This window comes from Lithobates pipiens, unplaced genomic scaffold (assembly GCF_037356315.1).
Source record: "Lithobates pipiens isolate NorthernLeopardFrog02 unplaced genomic scaffold, aLitPip1_a1.2 Scaffold_10, whole genome shotgun sequence".
Lineage (NCBI taxonomy): Eukaryota > Metazoa > Chordata > Amphibia > Anura > Ranidae > Lithobates > Lithobates pipiens.
In genome coordinates, this window is record NW_027507686.1 from 27,929,968 (window position 1) to 27,946,341 (window position 16,374).

General features: G+C 49.5%; 2 protein-coding genes across 4 annotated transcripts in view; one reads left to right on the forward strand and one right to left on the reverse strand.

Annotated features, from left to right (window-relative positions):
• The window catches only part of GSE1 (Gse1 coiled-coil protein), a 522,272-nt gene that overhangs the window by 348,190 nt on the left and 157,708 nt on the right, over positions 1 to 16,374 (reverse strand). The window lies entirely within an intron of this gene.
• Positions 11,066 to 15,113, forward strand: LOC143928393 (acyl-coenzyme A thioesterase THEM4-like). The gene is made up of 6 exons (XM_077453318.1): positions 11,066 to 11,102; positions 12,327 to 12,433; positions 14,102 to 14,240; positions 14,330 to 14,483; positions 14,621 to 14,731; positions 14,939 to 15,113. The coding sequence occupies exons 1-6, from the start codon at positions 11,081 to 11,083 to the stop codon at positions 15,096 to 15,098; spliced, it is 693 nt and encodes a 230-aa protein (XP_077309444.1). The 5' UTR covers positions 11,066 to 11,080; the 3' UTR covers positions 15,099 to 15,113.

A 16,374-nucleotide genomic window follows, 5' to 3' on the forward strand; every position in this document is an offset into this window, starting at 1 on the left:
CTACACACATTATTACCGGTGTAACCACAATGCCTCCATTGCTGAAAGACAGAGCGGAATGATTGATGGCCACCAATCACCACCTTTGTCCCTGCACTAGGATCCAGTTCCCAGGGGAGATCACACGGCATGGACTTTAGAGTCGGTTTCCTCTCACAATACAGAAACATTCCTCTTCAATGTATCTGACCTCGTCTTTATGGACCTTGCTTTGTGCACTGGTCCAAATCATTTGGTGGAGGGGGGACTATGGTGTGGGGGTTGATTTTCAGGGGTTGGCCCCTTAGGTCCAGTGAAGGGAACTCTTAAGGCGTCAGCATACTAAGACATTTTGGACTATTTCATGCTCCCAACTTTGTGGGAACAGTTTGGGGATGGCCCCTTCCTGCTCTAACATGACTGTGCACCAGTGCACAAAGCAAGGTCCATAAAGACATGGATGAGCGAGTTTGGGGTGGAGGAACTTCACTGGCCTGCACAGAGTCCCGTCCTCAACCCGACAGAACACCGTTGGGATGTATTAAAGGGGAGACTGCGAGCCAGGTCTTCTTGTCCAACATCAGTACCCGACCTCACAAATGCGCGTCTGGAAGAATGGTCAAACATTCCCATAGACACACTCCTAAACCTTGTGGACGGCCTTCCCAGAAGAGTTGAAGCTGTTATAGCTGCAAAGGGCGGGCCAACTCAATATTGAGCCCTAAAGACTGGGATGCCATTAAAGTTTGTGTGCGTGTAAAGGCAGGTGTCCCTATACGTTTGGTAATATTGTGTGTGTGTGTATATATATATATATATATATATATATATATATATATATATATATATATATATATATATATATATATATATATATATATATATATATATATATATATATATGTATGTATATATTCTTATACACTGCCCCTTTTTTCCTATCTGTACTTTACGTCCTGACATTGTATGATATATATAAGACTTTACGCTCGATACTGCGTACCACTTACACACCAGTCAATACTGTATGCTGATAATAATCTTTTATGTGTTATTTGTGGCCCTGATGAAGAGGGGAACTCAGAGTAACGAGCGGGAATCACACAGAAAGAGGGGGATGGGAGATCACAGAAGAGCGACAGTGAAGATCACAGACAGAAAATACACAAGAATTCTCAAATTATTAATATTAATAATAATAAAAGATTTTTCATATTTTAATAATTATATCGTATATTTTTTTTTTACACCATTGTTTCATTATTGTGTACTTCCTAACATTATGCGATAAATCCCAACATTTTTATGTTTGATACCCCATATCACTTTAACAGCAGTCAATACTGTATTTGTATGAAGAGGGACCCCGTGAATCCCTTCCCGAAACACATTCCATTTTTATAATGTATGGGTCTAGACTAAATCAAATCTGAATCTGGGGGAGATTTATTAAAACTGGTGCACTGGGGATCTGGTGCAGCTGTGCATAGTAACCAATCAGCTTCAAACTGCAGCTTGTTCAGTTATGCTGTGACAAGAAACCTAGAAGCCGATTGGTTATTATGCAGAGCTGCATCAGATTCAGTGTGCACCAGTTTTAGTAAATCCTCCCCTATGTGTTCTGCTTTTGGTGCTTTCCCAACCAGGCCTTACTCATGTTCACACTGACCTGACACGGAAGTAGCATGGCTTCCGATTCATCTTTCCCCTCCGACTTCAATGAAAGTAATCAAACTTTGAGATGATTTTGACTTGTCCTTTTATTGGTCAAAACAATTTCCTTGCTTCTGGTATGGATGAAACCTCACGCTACCTTTTAAAAAAAAAAAAAAATGGTGTGGTGTCCCCCCCACCCCCCTCCCAGGTCCCATCCCCTCTGGTGATGTCTTCTTCCTCCGGTCTTCTCCCTCAGCTGATGTCTTCTTCCTGCCCCAACGCACCCACCCCCCCACATTGAGGGCATGTCCGCCTGATATGGTTTGGGTGACGGGGGCGCGATCGCTCGCCCCCCCCCCCTCCTGACCTGCTAGGCTGCATGCTCAGATAAGGGTCTGGTATTGATTTTTGGGGAGGGGGGGACCCAGCATCATTTAAAAAAAAAAAACTTTGGGTGTGGGGTTTACCATCAAAATCCATACCAGACTGAAGGGTCTGGTATTGTCTTGGGGGGGGGGGGCACGCCGTTTAAAAAAAAAATTGGGAGTGGGGTTCCCCCTCAAGATCCATACCAGACTCAAAGGGCCTTCTATATGGATCTGGGGGTGGAGGGGGGAAACCCCAAGTCGTTTTTTTTTTTTTTTAATTTTGGCTTGGGGTACCCCTTCAAGATCATCAGAGCACAAGTCGCATGCCACAAGTCGGATCAATTAAGATTATGATTCGACTTGGATGCAACTTACATTGGACCAAAGTATTGCCGAAACCTTTTTCAAAGTTGAACCAACACAAGTCGGACCGGTTAAGATGGCTCTCATAGGGAACCACTGATTTTGACATGTCGTGCTATGGAATTCGGAGCGCGTGTCAGACCAGTGCGAACGGGGCCTCAAGCACAGAGCTGACCCTCGGCCACCGTTCCTGGGGGAGCTACCGAAAGAAAACCATTCTGAGCGAGAACACCCACTGCTTGAAGAGATCAAGCAACCAACACTCTTCTACCACTTGTGTATTTTTATTGACAGTGTTTCCACCGGGGAGATTTCCCCTCACTTCCTGTGGTGCCACAGGGACAGGAGGGGAGAGTAAATCTCTGCAATAGGGACAGCAGGAAAAGAAGAAGCTCTTTAGTAGAGATGGGGAAAGTTTAGAAGCTCTGTGTCTTTCTGTCCTGGTGACATCTATATACGACTGTTGTCACCAGGACAGGAAGTGAATGGAAATCTGGCATCACGGGAGGCTGCAAAAGCCCCATAGAGCAGGCTTTCTCAACCTTGTCACCCTACAGCAGTGATGGCGAACCTTGGCACCCCAGATGTTTTGGAACTACACTTCCCATGATCCTCATGCACTCTGCAGTGTAGCGGAGCATCATGGGAAATGTAGTTCCAAAACATCTGGGGTGCCAAGGTTCACCATCACTGCCCTACAGGAACCCCAAAAATAATTTTCATGTCTCAAGGAACCCTTCCTAAAACCAAATCATCAGGGCTCAATAGGAACAAAGCTCCTTACCATTGGTGGTCAATAGGAAGAATGTCCCCTTTAAAGTGGTGTTCAGAATGCCACCCTTAAAGACAGCTAAAAAGATATTTGGCGTCATGCTGCTGGCTTTGCCAAGTGGTGCTGAACCTTGAACTCTGTAGGCATCATCAAATAGGTGGTTCATCAGCCACAGCTCAAGTAACCCCTCTGGAGGAACCCTAGTGTTCCACGAAACCCCGGTTGAGAATGGCTGCCATAGAGGTTCCAAGGTTTTCCCACTCTTATAAAGAGGTTCAGGCTGGAGCTGGGCTTTATGGATCGCAACAAGCGCAGTCAATGTAGGATGCGGTTTTAGAGGTTTCAGGCGCTTAATGAAATTAGAACATTGACGACGAGCTCTCCAAAAACCCGTCTGCAGGCCGGCTGAGAAATAAGCTTGTTGTGTCACTACTTGTAGTGCAGGGCCTATTATATAAGAATTCCCCCGGAAAACAAAGGGCAAGACATTTCACTCTGCACATGGCAGGTGAAGGGCTCCGTCTCCCAGGCCTCTCATTCAATCCCGCACACGATGAGCGCACTTCCCACACTCGCCAAGTGCATTAAAAGGGCGAGCGCCACGTAAAAATGGATGCACTTATCATTATCCCCGCCGCTCCGTGCCTGTCAGGCCGCTTCGCCTTGACGAATCCATCTCTGACCTGACATCCCTCACGTGTTTCCAAACATCTCGCTGACACAAAAACGTCTTCAGATGTCAGCCGTGTCTGAATGACGCCTTTCGCGGCACCCGCAGAAAGGCCGAGCGATTTGTCAGATTCAAAGTGGCAATCGCAGGATTAGAAGGATAACCGAGAGTAGCACAGGGCGATCTGTGAGATTGATTGGTCGGATCGCTGATTCAGAATTATGGCCAAGCAAAGACGGGAGAAGAAAGGAAAAAAAGACGCTCAATAACCACACGGATAGAAAGTACACGTATGACGACCCAGAAATGCAATTCACTGAATGGGCATAACGCTGAGCAACAGCTAATGTAGGATTATAAAAGGTTTACCTGAAGGCCAATGTCAGCCTAAAGCCAAAGAAATCCCACTCAACTGGATACACATTGTATGTTTTGTATGTTTCATGTTTGTCCTCCAAGTACAATGACCAGAAGTTGTACAATTCAGGTTGTAACATGTGGGGCCAGCTTCAGACCTCACCTAGAGCAACACAAGGAAGATGACACCCAGTTGCTGGTGGGGACAAGATGGAAGTTGAAGATAAGATGGAGGCTGCAGGGAGACAAGATGGAAGCTAGAAGAAGATAAGATGGAAATTGAAGTTAGATGGAAGCTAGGAGGAGACGAGATTTAAGCTGAAAGCCGACAAGATGGACACTAGATGAAGATAAAATGGAAGTTTATTCTCAAGATAGAGGCTGGAGGGAGACAGAATGGAAGCTGTAGTCAGATGGAGGCTAGAATGAGACCAGATGGCAGCTGAAAGGAGACAAGATGGGCATTAGATGAAGAAAAGATAGACGTTGAAGTGAAGATGGAGGCTGGAGGGGGACACAATGGAAGCAAGAGGAAGATATGATGGAAACTGAAGTCTAGATGGAGACTGGAGGAAGACATGATAGAAGCTGAAGACTGGCAGGAGACTATATGGAAGCTGGAGGAAGACACAATAGAAGCTGAAGACTGGCAGGAGACTATATGGAAGCTGGAGGAAGATACAACAGAAGCTGAAGACTGGCAGGAGACTATATGGAAGCTGGAGGAAGATACGACAGAAGCTGAAGACTGGCAGGAGACTATATGGAAGCTGGAGGAAGACATGATAGAAGCTGAAGACTGGCAGGAGACTATATGGAAGCTGGAGGAAGACATGATAGAAGCTGAAGACTGGCAGGAGACTATATGGAAGCTGGAGGAAGACACGATAGAAGCTGAAGACTGGCAGGAGACTATATGTAAGCTGGAGGAAGACACGATAGAAGCCAAAGACTGGCAGGAGACTATATGGAAGCTGGAGGAAGACACGACAGAAGCTGAAGACTGGCAGGAGACTATATGGAAGCTGGAGGAAGACACGATAGAAGCTAAAGACTGGCAGGAGACTATATGGAAGCTGGAGGAAGATACGACAGAAGCTGAAGACTGGCAGGAGACTATATGGAAGCTGGAGGAAGACATGATAAAAGCTGAAGACTGGCAGAGACTATATGGAAGCTGGAGGAAGACACGATAGAAGCTGAAGACTGGCAGGAGACTATATGGAAGCTGGAGGAAGACATGATAGAAGCTGAAGACTGGCAGGAGACTATATGGAAGCTGGAGGAAGACACGATAGAAGCTGAAGACTGGCAGGAGACTATATGGAAGCTGGAGGAAGACACGACAGAAGCTGAAGACTGGCAGGAGACTATATGGAAGCTGGAGGAAGACACGATAGAAGCTAAAGACTGGCAGGAGACTATATGGAAGCTGGAGGAAGATACGACAGAAGCTGAAGACTGGCAGGAGACTATATGGAAGCTGGAGGAAGACATGATAAAAGCTGAAGACTGGCAGAGACTATATGGAAGCTGGAGGAAGACACGATAGAAGCTGAAGACTGGCAGGAGACTATATGGAAGCTGGAGGAAGACATGATAGAAGCTGAAGACTGGCAGGAGACTATATGGAAGCTGGAGGAAGACACGATAGAAGCTGAAGACTGGCAGGAGACTATATGGAAGCTGGAGGAAGACACGACAGAAGCTGAAGACTGGCAGGAGACTATATGGAAGCTGGAGGAAGACACGATAGAAGCTGAAGACTGGCAGGAGACTATATGGAAGCTGGAGGAAGACACGATAGAAGCTAAAGACTGGCAGGAGACTATATGGAAGCTGGAGGAAGACACGATAGAAGCTAAAGACTGGCAGGAGACTATATGGAAGCTGGAGGAAGACACGACAGAAGCTGAAGACTGGCAGGAGACTATATGGAAGCTGGAGGAAGACACGATAGAAGCTAAAGACTGGCAGGAGACTATATGGAAGCTGGAGGAAGACACGACAGAAGCTGAAGACTGGCAGGAGACTATATGGAAGCTGGAGGGAGATAAAATGGAAGCTGAAGTCTACATTAGATGGAGGCTCGAGACACAGTGGAAACTGAAGACTAGCAGGGGACTAGATGGAAGCTGGAGGAAGATAAGATGGAAGATGAAGTCAAGATAGAAACTTGGAGACACAATGTAATCAGAAGGAGGCTAGAAGAAAATGAGATGGAAGCTGATAAGAGACATAACGGGCGTTAGATTTAGATAACATGGAAGTTAAAGTCAAGATGGAGGCTGGAGGGAGACACCATGGAAGCTGAAGTCAAGAGGGAGGCTGGGAGGAGACTAGGTGGAAGATGAAGTCAAATAGAGGCTGGAGGGGACAGTATGTAGTCAGATGGAGGTTAGGAGGAGACCAGATGGGTAATAGATAAAGATAAGATGGAAGCTGAATTCAAGATGGAGAAGGAAAGGATGGAATTTGAAGCCAACATAGAGGCTGGAGGAGACAAGATGTAGTCAGAGACTAGAAAAGGACCAGATGGAAGCTGAAAGAAGACATGCTAGATGAAAATGAGATTGAAGTTGAAATCAAGATGGAGGCTGGAGGGAAACACAATGGAAGCTGAAGTCAAGAGGGAGGCTGGGAGGAGACTAGGTTGTAGATGAAGTCAAAATAGAGGCTGGAGGAGACAGTATGTAGTCAGATGGAGGCTAGGAACAGACCAGATGGGTAATAGATGAAGATAAGATGGAAGCTGATAAGAGACATAACGGGCGTTAGATTTAGATAACATGGAAGTTAAAGTCAAGATGGAGGCTGGAGGGAGACACAATGGAAGCTGAAGTCAAGAGGGAGGCTGGGAGGAGACTAGGTGGAAGATGAAGTCAAAATAGAGGCTGGAGGGGACAGTATGTAGTCAGATGGAGGTTAGGAGGAGACCAGATGGGTAATAGATGAAGATAAGATGGAAGCTGAATTCAAGATGGAGAAAGAAAGGATGGAAGTTGAAGCCAACATGGAGGCTAGAAGAGACTAGATGTAGTCAGAGACTAGAAAAGGACCAGATGCAATCTGAAAGAAGACATGTTAGATGAAAATGAGATTGAAGTTGAAATCGAGATGGAGGCTGGAGGGAAACACAATGGAATCTGGAATCAAGATGGAGGCTGGGAGGAGACTAGATACTGGAGAAAGATAAGAAGGAAGTTGAAGTTCTGATGGAAACTGTAGAGATACAAGATGGAAGCTTGTGGAAGACACAATAAAAGCTGAAGACAAGGTGGAGGCCGAAGGGAGCCAGGATGAAGGCTGAAGACACAATGGAGACTGGGAGAAAACAAGATGGAAGCTGGAAGGAGACAAGATGGAAGATGTGAGGTGGGGGAAGGTGACAGGATAGAACTGGACACAAGAGGGAAACTGAAGACAAGATGAAGAATGGAGGGTCACAAGACTGAAGAGGGATGAAGCAGCAGCTGGAGGGAAATAAAATGGAGACAATATTAAATAAAGATGGAAGATGGAGAGGAGAGATGGAAGAAGATGGAAGAGAGGAGAGATGGAAGAAGATGGAAGAGAGGAGAGAGGATGGGATATCTGGAGGGATGGAGGAGCGCAGACTCTGATGAATAGGAGAGTTAATGGCGCAGTGAGTCGGAGTGAGACATTAAATGGCACATTAATAAGATGGAAAGAGCCGGTGACAGCAGCGTGAGGGGAGCCGAGGCTGAGCAGATGCAGAGGTGAAGAGGAGCTAATTATACACAGACAGAGAGATGAAAGAGAGCCGAGACAGCCAGGACCACACCGAGCAACCCGGAGTAATGAGCAGGAACCACACAAAGCATGGGGAAAGAGAGATCACAGGAGACTGACAGTACAGATCACGGGACACTGACAGTACAGATCACGGGACACTGACAGTACAGATCACAGGAAACTGACAGTACAGATCACAGGAGACTGACAGTACAGATCACAGGAGACTGACAGTACAGATCACAGGAGACTGACAGTACAGATCACAGGAAACTGACAGTACAGATCACGGGACACTGACAGCACAGATCACGGGACACTGACAGCACAGATCACGGGACACTGACAGCACAGATCACAGGAGCTGACAGTACAGATCACAGGAAACTGACAGTACAGATCACTGGAGACTGACAGTATAGATCATGGGAGACTGACAGTACAGATCACCGGAGACTGACAGTACAGATCACAGGAAACTGACAGTACAGATCACCGGAGACTGACAGTACAGATCACCGGAGACTGACAGTACAGATCACAGGAAACTGACAGTACAGATCACTGGAGACTGACAGTATAGATCATGGGAGACTGACAGTACAGATCACCGGAGACTGACAGTACAGATCACTGGAGACTGACAGTATAGATCATGGGAGACTGACAGTACAGATCACCGGAGACTGACAGTACAGATCACCGGAGACTGACAGTACAGATCACCGGAGACTGACAGTACAGATCACCGGAGACTGACAGTACAGATCACCGGAGACTGACAGTACAGATCACCGGAGACTGACAGTACAGATCACAGGAGACTGACAGTACAGATCACAGGAGACTGACAGTACAGATCACAGGAGACTGACAGTACAGATCACAGGAGACTGACAGTACAGATCACAGGAGACTGACAGTACAGATCACAGGAGACTGACAGTACAGATCACAGGAAACTGACAGTACAGATCACCGGAGACTGACAGTACAGATCACCGGAGACTGACAGTACAGATCACCGGAGACTGACAGTACAGATCACCGGAGACTGACAGTACAGATCACCGGAGACTGACAGTACAGATCACAGGAGACTGACAGTACAGATCACAGGAGACTGACAGTACAGATCACAGGAAACTGACAGTATAGATCATGGGAGACTGACAGTACAGATCACCGGAGACTGACAGTACAGATCACAGGAGACTGACAGTACAGATCACCGGAGACTGACAGTACAGATCACCGGAGACTGACAGTACAGATCACCGGAGACTGACAGTACAGATCACCGGAGACTGACAGTACAGATCACCGGAGACTGACAGTACAGATCACCGGAGACTGACAGTACAGATCACCGGAGACTGACAGTACAGATCACAGGAGACTGACAGTACAGATCACAGGAAACTGACAGTACAGATCACCGGAGACTGACAGTACAGATCACCGGAGACTGACAGTACAGATCACGGGAAACTGACAGTATAGATCACGGGAGACTGACAGTACAGATCACCGGAGACTGACAGTACAGATCACAGGAGACTGACAGTACAGATCACAGGAGACTGACAGTACAGATCACCGGAGACTGACAGTACAGATCACCGGAGACTGACAGTACAGATCACCGGAGACTGACAGTACAGATCACGGGAGACTGACAGTACAGATCACAGGAGACTGACAGTACAGATCACAGGAGACTGACAGTACAGATCACAGGAAACTGACAGTATAGATCACGGGAGACTGACAGTACAGATCACCGGAGACTGACAGTACAGATCACCGGAGACTGACAGTACAGATCACCGGAGACTGACAGTACAGATCACGGGAGACTGACAGTACAGATCACGGGAGACTGACAGTACAGATCACAGGAGACTGACAGTACAGATCACAGGAGACTGACAGTACAGATCACGGGAAACTGACAGTATAGATCACGGGAGACTGACAGTACAGATCACCGGAGACTGACAGTACAGATCACCGGAGACTGACAGTACAGATCACAGGAGACTGACAGTACAGATCACCGGAGACTGACAGTACAGATCACCGGAGACTGACAGTACAGATCACCGGAGACTGACAGTACAGATCACCGGAGACTGACAGTACAGATCACCGGAGACTGACAGTACAGATCACAGGAGACTGACAGTCAATGTTGATCCAACAAAGACGGACAGTAGAGATCACTGAGGGACTGACATTGGGGGGGGGGGGGGGGGGGGTCAGGTGACAGGCACTATCTGGGGACAATGATGGGGTAAATGATGGTCAGTATGATGAATGGCCTAGTGACAGTCACTGAGATCTTCCTATCACATATGCAGCTTTGGCACAGCACTGAGCACACTTTTTATTCACCTTCCTGACTCTGAAGGGTTAAACACAGCTGATATCACATGCAAACTTTTCAAACTTTTCTCCCCTTTCCAAGCCCCTCCCCTAACGCCATCCCACCACCCCGCCCACCCGTCCGCCTGTCCCCTCCCTTCTCGACAGACTCACCTAAGCGGTTAGGTGGCCATCCCCTGCCGTATCCCTCCATTGGGCAGATGGCTGGTTGGAGGATCCGTTTTCGGGCACAGTGAACGCCAGCAGCTCCTCTAGCTGTGCCCACACAGAGAGCGCTCTCCCTCCCCCCCCCCTCCTCCGCCAGGACCGGATTCCCACTCCGAGCCACTTCCTGACCGCCTGTCTGCCTGGCGCTGCTCCTACATCTAATTTATTGGCTGCAAATTAGGAGCCTTTTTCTCTTGGCTGAGCCAGCAAAGGAGGGGAGGGGACGACCGGTGTTGTAAAATTTCATGCGACCCGTGATTTTCGCTCACCCCGTCACTTCCGGTGAGGCTACGTCATTCGCACAGCTGACGGCGGGCCTTTACTGCGCATGTGTCAATCCCCTGCCCTTAACAGCGCATGCGCTGTAGATTTATTCTCACGGTGGAGAAAAATTATAGCCTCGAGTGGGCGGAGACTTGCGGGTGGGCGGGCGGAGCTGAACAGATGCTCAGGACGTCAGCAGCAGCCCCGCCCACCCTAATAACATGCCTCTGAATATTAAGTGGTGGTGAAAAATCACACTCAAGTGGGCGGAGATTTTCTCCAGGCGGAGGCTTCAGGAAAATGTCTCCGGAATCAGGGACAGGTGTGAATAGAGACGAGTCCTGGAAGATGCTGATAAAAGGGACATTGGTGGAATGGAAGGGGTTTGGAGAGGAGGTGGGCAGGGGAGCTGTTTTGGTCTAAAGCAGCAAAAGAATCACAACTCCCAGCAGGTGAGGGGGGGCTGAGTTCTGGAGCTTGTGGGCTTTGCTGGGACTTTGTAGTTCAGTTCTAGGTGGAGGAAGGATACACAGAGCATGCTGGGATATGTAGTGCTCCGGTGTGGGGGAGGGGACATGCTGGGATATGTAGTGCTCCGGTGTGGGGGGACGGGACATGCTGCGATATGTAGTGCTCTGGTGTGGGGGAGGGGGACATGCTGGGATATGTAGTGCTCCGGTGTGGGGGAGGGGACATGCTGGGATATGTAGTGCTCCGGTGTGGGGGAGGGGACATGCTGGGATATGTAGTGCTCCGGTGTGGGGGGACGGGACATGCTGCGATATGTAGTGCTCCGGTGTGGGGGAGGGGACATGCTGGGATATGTAGTGCTCTGGTTTAGGGGAGGGGACATGCTGGGATATGTAGTGCTCCGGTGTGGGGGAGGGGACATGCTGGGATATGTAGTGCTCCGGTGTGGGGGGACGGGACATGCTGCGATATGTAGTGCTCCGGTGTGGGGGAGGGGACATGCTGGGATATGTAGTGCTCTGGTGTGGGGGAGGGGACATGCTGGGATATGTAGTGCTCCGGTGTGGGGGAGGGGACATGCTGGGATATGTAGTGCTCCGGTGTGGGGGGATGGGACATGCTGGGATATGTAGTGCTCCGGTGTGGGGGACGGGACATGCTGGGATATGTAGTGCTCCGGTGTGGGGGACGGGACATGCTGGGATATGTAGTGCTCCGGTGTGGGGGACGGGACATGCTGGGATATGTAGTGCTCTGGTGTGGGGGCGGGGACATGCTGGGATATGTAGTGCTCTGGTGTGGGGGTGGGGGGACATGCTGGGATATGTAGTTCCCCGGTGTGGGGGTGGGGACATGCTGGGATATGTAGTGCTCTGGTGTGGGGGAGGGGATATGCTGGGATAGGTAGTGCTCTGGTGTGTGTGTGTGTGTGTGTGTGTGTGTGTGTGTGTGTGTGTGTGTGTGTGTGGGGGGGGGGGACACATGCTGGGATATGTAGTACTCCTCCAGTGTGGGGGATAATGTATAGATTGATGTCGGTGTCCCCGTCTCATCTCCTTCCTGTCTCCTCTCTCAGGCACCATGCTGTACGAAATCTCCAGGATCATCCAGGGCGGCGCTGCCGTCTGCCGCCACGCCTCCACCGCCGCCGCCGCCAGGGTAGAGCATGAACACCTATTCCCTGTGAGTACTGATTGGTTGGGGGAGGGGTTAACCGCCTGGAGTGTCCCCAGTGGGGGAGGGGCATGCCACCTAATGTGCGCGCTCTGCTGCCGGACGGAGCCCCATAGACACTATGCCTCTCTGGATATAAATTTGGATACATTTGTAGCCATTCGGATGTATCTGAATCTCGGAGATGAAATGGTAACACATTTTTGTTGAAATTTAATTTACGTTCATCGTTTTCTCACCCATTCCAAATTATTTATGTACGACTTGGATTCGGATCGTTTGGGGGGAGGGGGAGAAACAAAAAGGTCAACCGATTCGAATCCTGTGTCAAGAAATAGCTGGTTGCTAAAGGGGGGGGTGGCCGCCGCCGCCTCCTTAACAACCAATGAGTCATCAGCTGTCAGCGGGCTTCCCTACTGGCTGAAATGTAAAACACCCCACCCCCTTTGTGACATCAACAGCCCAGCGTTACCTGGTTGGTGATGTCACAGGGGCGGGGCCACCCCTTAGCCATGTAAGAACCGTCGGACATTCAACAGCGTGGAGCGTTCGAAAGGGGTTTTTATTTATTTTTAAATTTTTTGGGGTGGAAAGGGTAGGGGTACTACGTACCTCATACTCATTCACATAGTTGGAGGTAGTGTGGGATCTGGGGGGGACTCCTTTGTTTTTTTGCTAATACCCCCCCCCCCTTTCCTTGCCTGCCCCTCGGTCTGCATCGGATAAGGGCCTGGGGGGGACTTTTTATTTACTATTTTTGATCTATGTACACCATACTCATTCACATAGGTGGGTAGGGCGGGATCTGGGGTCCCCCCCCCACAACCACCAGCCAGGGTTGTTGGAAAGAGGCCCTTGTCCCCATCAGCATGGTGCTTAGGGCAGGGCCCTGGTACGGTGACCTGGTATGGTTTGGGGTGCGGGGGCACTTGCTCATACACCCCCCCTTCCCCCTTTCCTGGGTTGCATGCTTGGATAAAGGTCCGGACCCCTATGCTTTTTTTTTTTTTTTTTTTTTATTCCTCTTCCCCATCGGGGGGGGGGGGGGGGGGGGCTGGTGCCCATGCAGGGTTGGTTGTTGGGGGGGGGGGGGGGGGGGGGGGGGGTTTGTTTTTTTTTTCCAGGATTTTCTATTGCCAGCACTCATTTGTTTTTACGTTTCAGCTGTCAGTGGGGAATCCCGCTGACAGCCAACGAGTCGTCGGTTGCTAAGGACGTGGCGGACGGCGCCCCCAGCCCGATCCTTAGCAACCAGCTATTTCTTCACACAGAATTTGAATCATTGATCGTGTGGTGTTTGTGTTTTGTTTTGGGTTTTGTTTTGTTTTGTTTTTTGTTTTTTTATTTTTTACGAGTTCAAATTGTTTTTCAAAAAATTGTGGAATCCGTCAGAAAATGAATAAACAAAATTAAAATTTTTAACTAAAATTCTGAAACCAAAATTTGGTAACGTAAGAAATTTGAATGTTCTGCACACACCTCTAGTGCCGCTCACACCCTGACCGCGGGACGGTGATCGCTGTCAGTGGGAGGTGATCCCAAACATCTGCTTCCTATAGGCTGAATATCCACCAAAGACTCCACCCAGAATGTCTTCTTTTTAACCCTCCCAATCATAGAAAAGCCAAAGCGAAGGGCACAGGTCTGACATCTGTTTATTTATTTTTAAATCTGCAGGCCGCCCTCCAACCGCGGGACTACGCCGTGCCCAACCCCACCTGGAACCCCGAAACCAAGAGGCTGTACGAGGAGCTGAGCCGAGACCCGAGCTGGAGGAGACTTCCCTCCTACGAGGAGTTCGCTGGCAGCAGATCGAGTACAAGAATAAGAATAGTGTTTGGCTGTGGTGGGGGATGACATTAGAGTGTAAGCTCCTCTGGTGACCTCTGACCTCCTCCTGTACAGGTATGAGCCTGGAGGCCGACGGGGAAACTCGTTTCTTCACCAGGAACCTGGACCAGGAAGGAATCGGCTTTGAGTATTGTATGTTCTATAACGAGGCGGAGAAGAGGACAGTCTGCATATTCCAGCCCGGGCCCTATCTGGGGGGCCTCGCAGGGTGAGCGTTATTTTCTTTTTTTTTTTTTTTCTTTTTTTTTTTTTCTTCGCAGAGCCTACCCTAACCAGAATCCTTTGGTTCCTCGGGCTCTCCTTGTTCTCCTTCCACCTCTCGCGTCCCCTCTTGCCTTCTTCTAGGTACACACACGGGGGCTGCATCGCCACCATCGTAGACTCCACCGTGGGGGCGGGAATTGTAAACAGCATCGGACCGGCTATGACCGCCAACCTGAACCTCGACTATCGGAGGTAAGCGCCCAGGGGGGAGAAGAGGACCTACCTGACACTACATGGTTGTCAGGAGATTGTACAATCGATGGCCGGCGGTGATGATGTGGTAGTGACAGGGGAAGAATAATATTGGGGAGACTCTCGCGGGGGGGGGGGGTAGGAGTTGTTGATGTTCTGAAGCTGTGATAGCAGAGAGGTGTAATGAGGTTCTCTTTGTGTCTGTAGTCCGATTCCTCTGGGATCCACAGTTCTCATAGACAGCCGAGTGGAGAAGGTCGACGGTCAGAAAGTCTACACCAGATGCCAGGTCCGCAGTCATGACAGCGCTGTGCTTCACAGCGAGGCCACCGGTGAGGACTACTGCTGGGAAATCTTCATTCTGTAACTCCATTCCTTCCTCTCTTGTCTCTCCTGTCACTCATCTGTGGTTTCTGATCTGTCGCTCCTGTCATTGCTCTTCTGTCCCTCCTCCTCCTCTGCCATTCCTGTTTCTTGTCTGCTGTTCCTGACTCTGCTCCTTTGTTGCTCCTCTGCCGGTGCTGGCGTTGCTCCGCTGCCATTCCTGTTTCTTGTCTGCTGTTCCTGTTGCTGCCCCTCTGCCATTCCTGACATTGCTCCTCTGTCCCTTCTTGTTGCTGCTCCTCTCTCCTTCTTGTCTGCCGTTCCTCTGTTGCTGCTCCTCCTCTGTCTCTCCTGTCATTGCTCCCGACGTTGCTCCTCTGCTGTTCCTCTTCATTGTCTGCTGTTCCTGACGTTGCTTCTCTGCCGTTTCTGTTATTGCTCCTCTCTTCCTCTGTCATTCCTGGTGTTGCTCCTCTGTTGTTGCTCCTCTGTCCCTGCTGTTGCTGCTCCTCTCTCCCTCCTTCTCTGCCGTTCCTAGCATTGCTCCTCTGCCATTCCTCTTGTTTCTTGTCTGTTGTTCCTGTCGCTGCTCGTCTGCCGTTCCGGTCGTTGCCAATCCTGTCATTGCTCCTCTGCCATTCCTTTTTGTTTGTTTCTTGTCTGCTGGTCCTGACACTGCTCCTTTGTTGCTCCTCTGCTGTTCCTGTTGCTGCTCCTCTGCCATTCCTGACATTGCTCCTCTGTCCCTCCTTGTTGCTGCTCCTCTCCTTCTTCTCTGCCGTTCCTCTGTTGCTGCTCCGCCTCTGTCTCTCCTGTCATTGCTCCCGACGTTGCTCCTCTGCTGTTCCTCTTCATTGTCTGCTGTTCCTGACGTTGCTTCTCTGCCGTTTCTGTCATTGCTCCTCTCTCTCCCTCCTCTGCCATTCCTGGTGCTGCTCCTCTCTCCCTCTTTCCCGTTCCTGGCTTTGCTCCTCTGCCATTCCTCTTGTTTCTTGTCTGCTGTTCCTGTCGCTGCTCCTCTGCCGTTCCTGTTGCTGCTCCTCTTTCCTTCTCTGCCATTCCTAGCGTTGCTCCTCTGCCACTCCTGTTTCTTTGTCTGCTGTTCCTGTCACTGCTCCTCTCTCCCTCCTCTGCCATCCCTGTTGTCTGCTGATCCTGTTGCTGCTCCTCTCTCCCTCCTTCTCTGCCATTCCGGTTTCTTGTCTGCTGTTTCTGTTGCTGCTCCTCTCTCATTCCTCCTCCTCCTCCTCCCTCCTCTGCCTTTTCTGTTGCTCTTGTTGTTGTTCTGACAATTTACACTTTTTTTTTTTCTCTCCTCC

Bases quoted from the DNA above. Each gene is read 5' to 3' on its own strand.
- LOC143928393 (XM_077453318.1), top strand. From the start codon at position 11,081: ATGTCTCCGGAATCAGGGACAG. The intron at 14,241-14,329 runs GTACAAGAATAA...CCTCCTGTACAG, and splicing joins GTTCGCTGGCAGCAGATCGA to GTATGAGCCTGGAGGCCGAC. The intron at 14,484-14,620 runs GTGAGCGTTATT...GCCTTCTTCTAG, and splicing joins TATCTGGGGGGCCTCGCAGG to GTACACACACGGGGGCTGCA.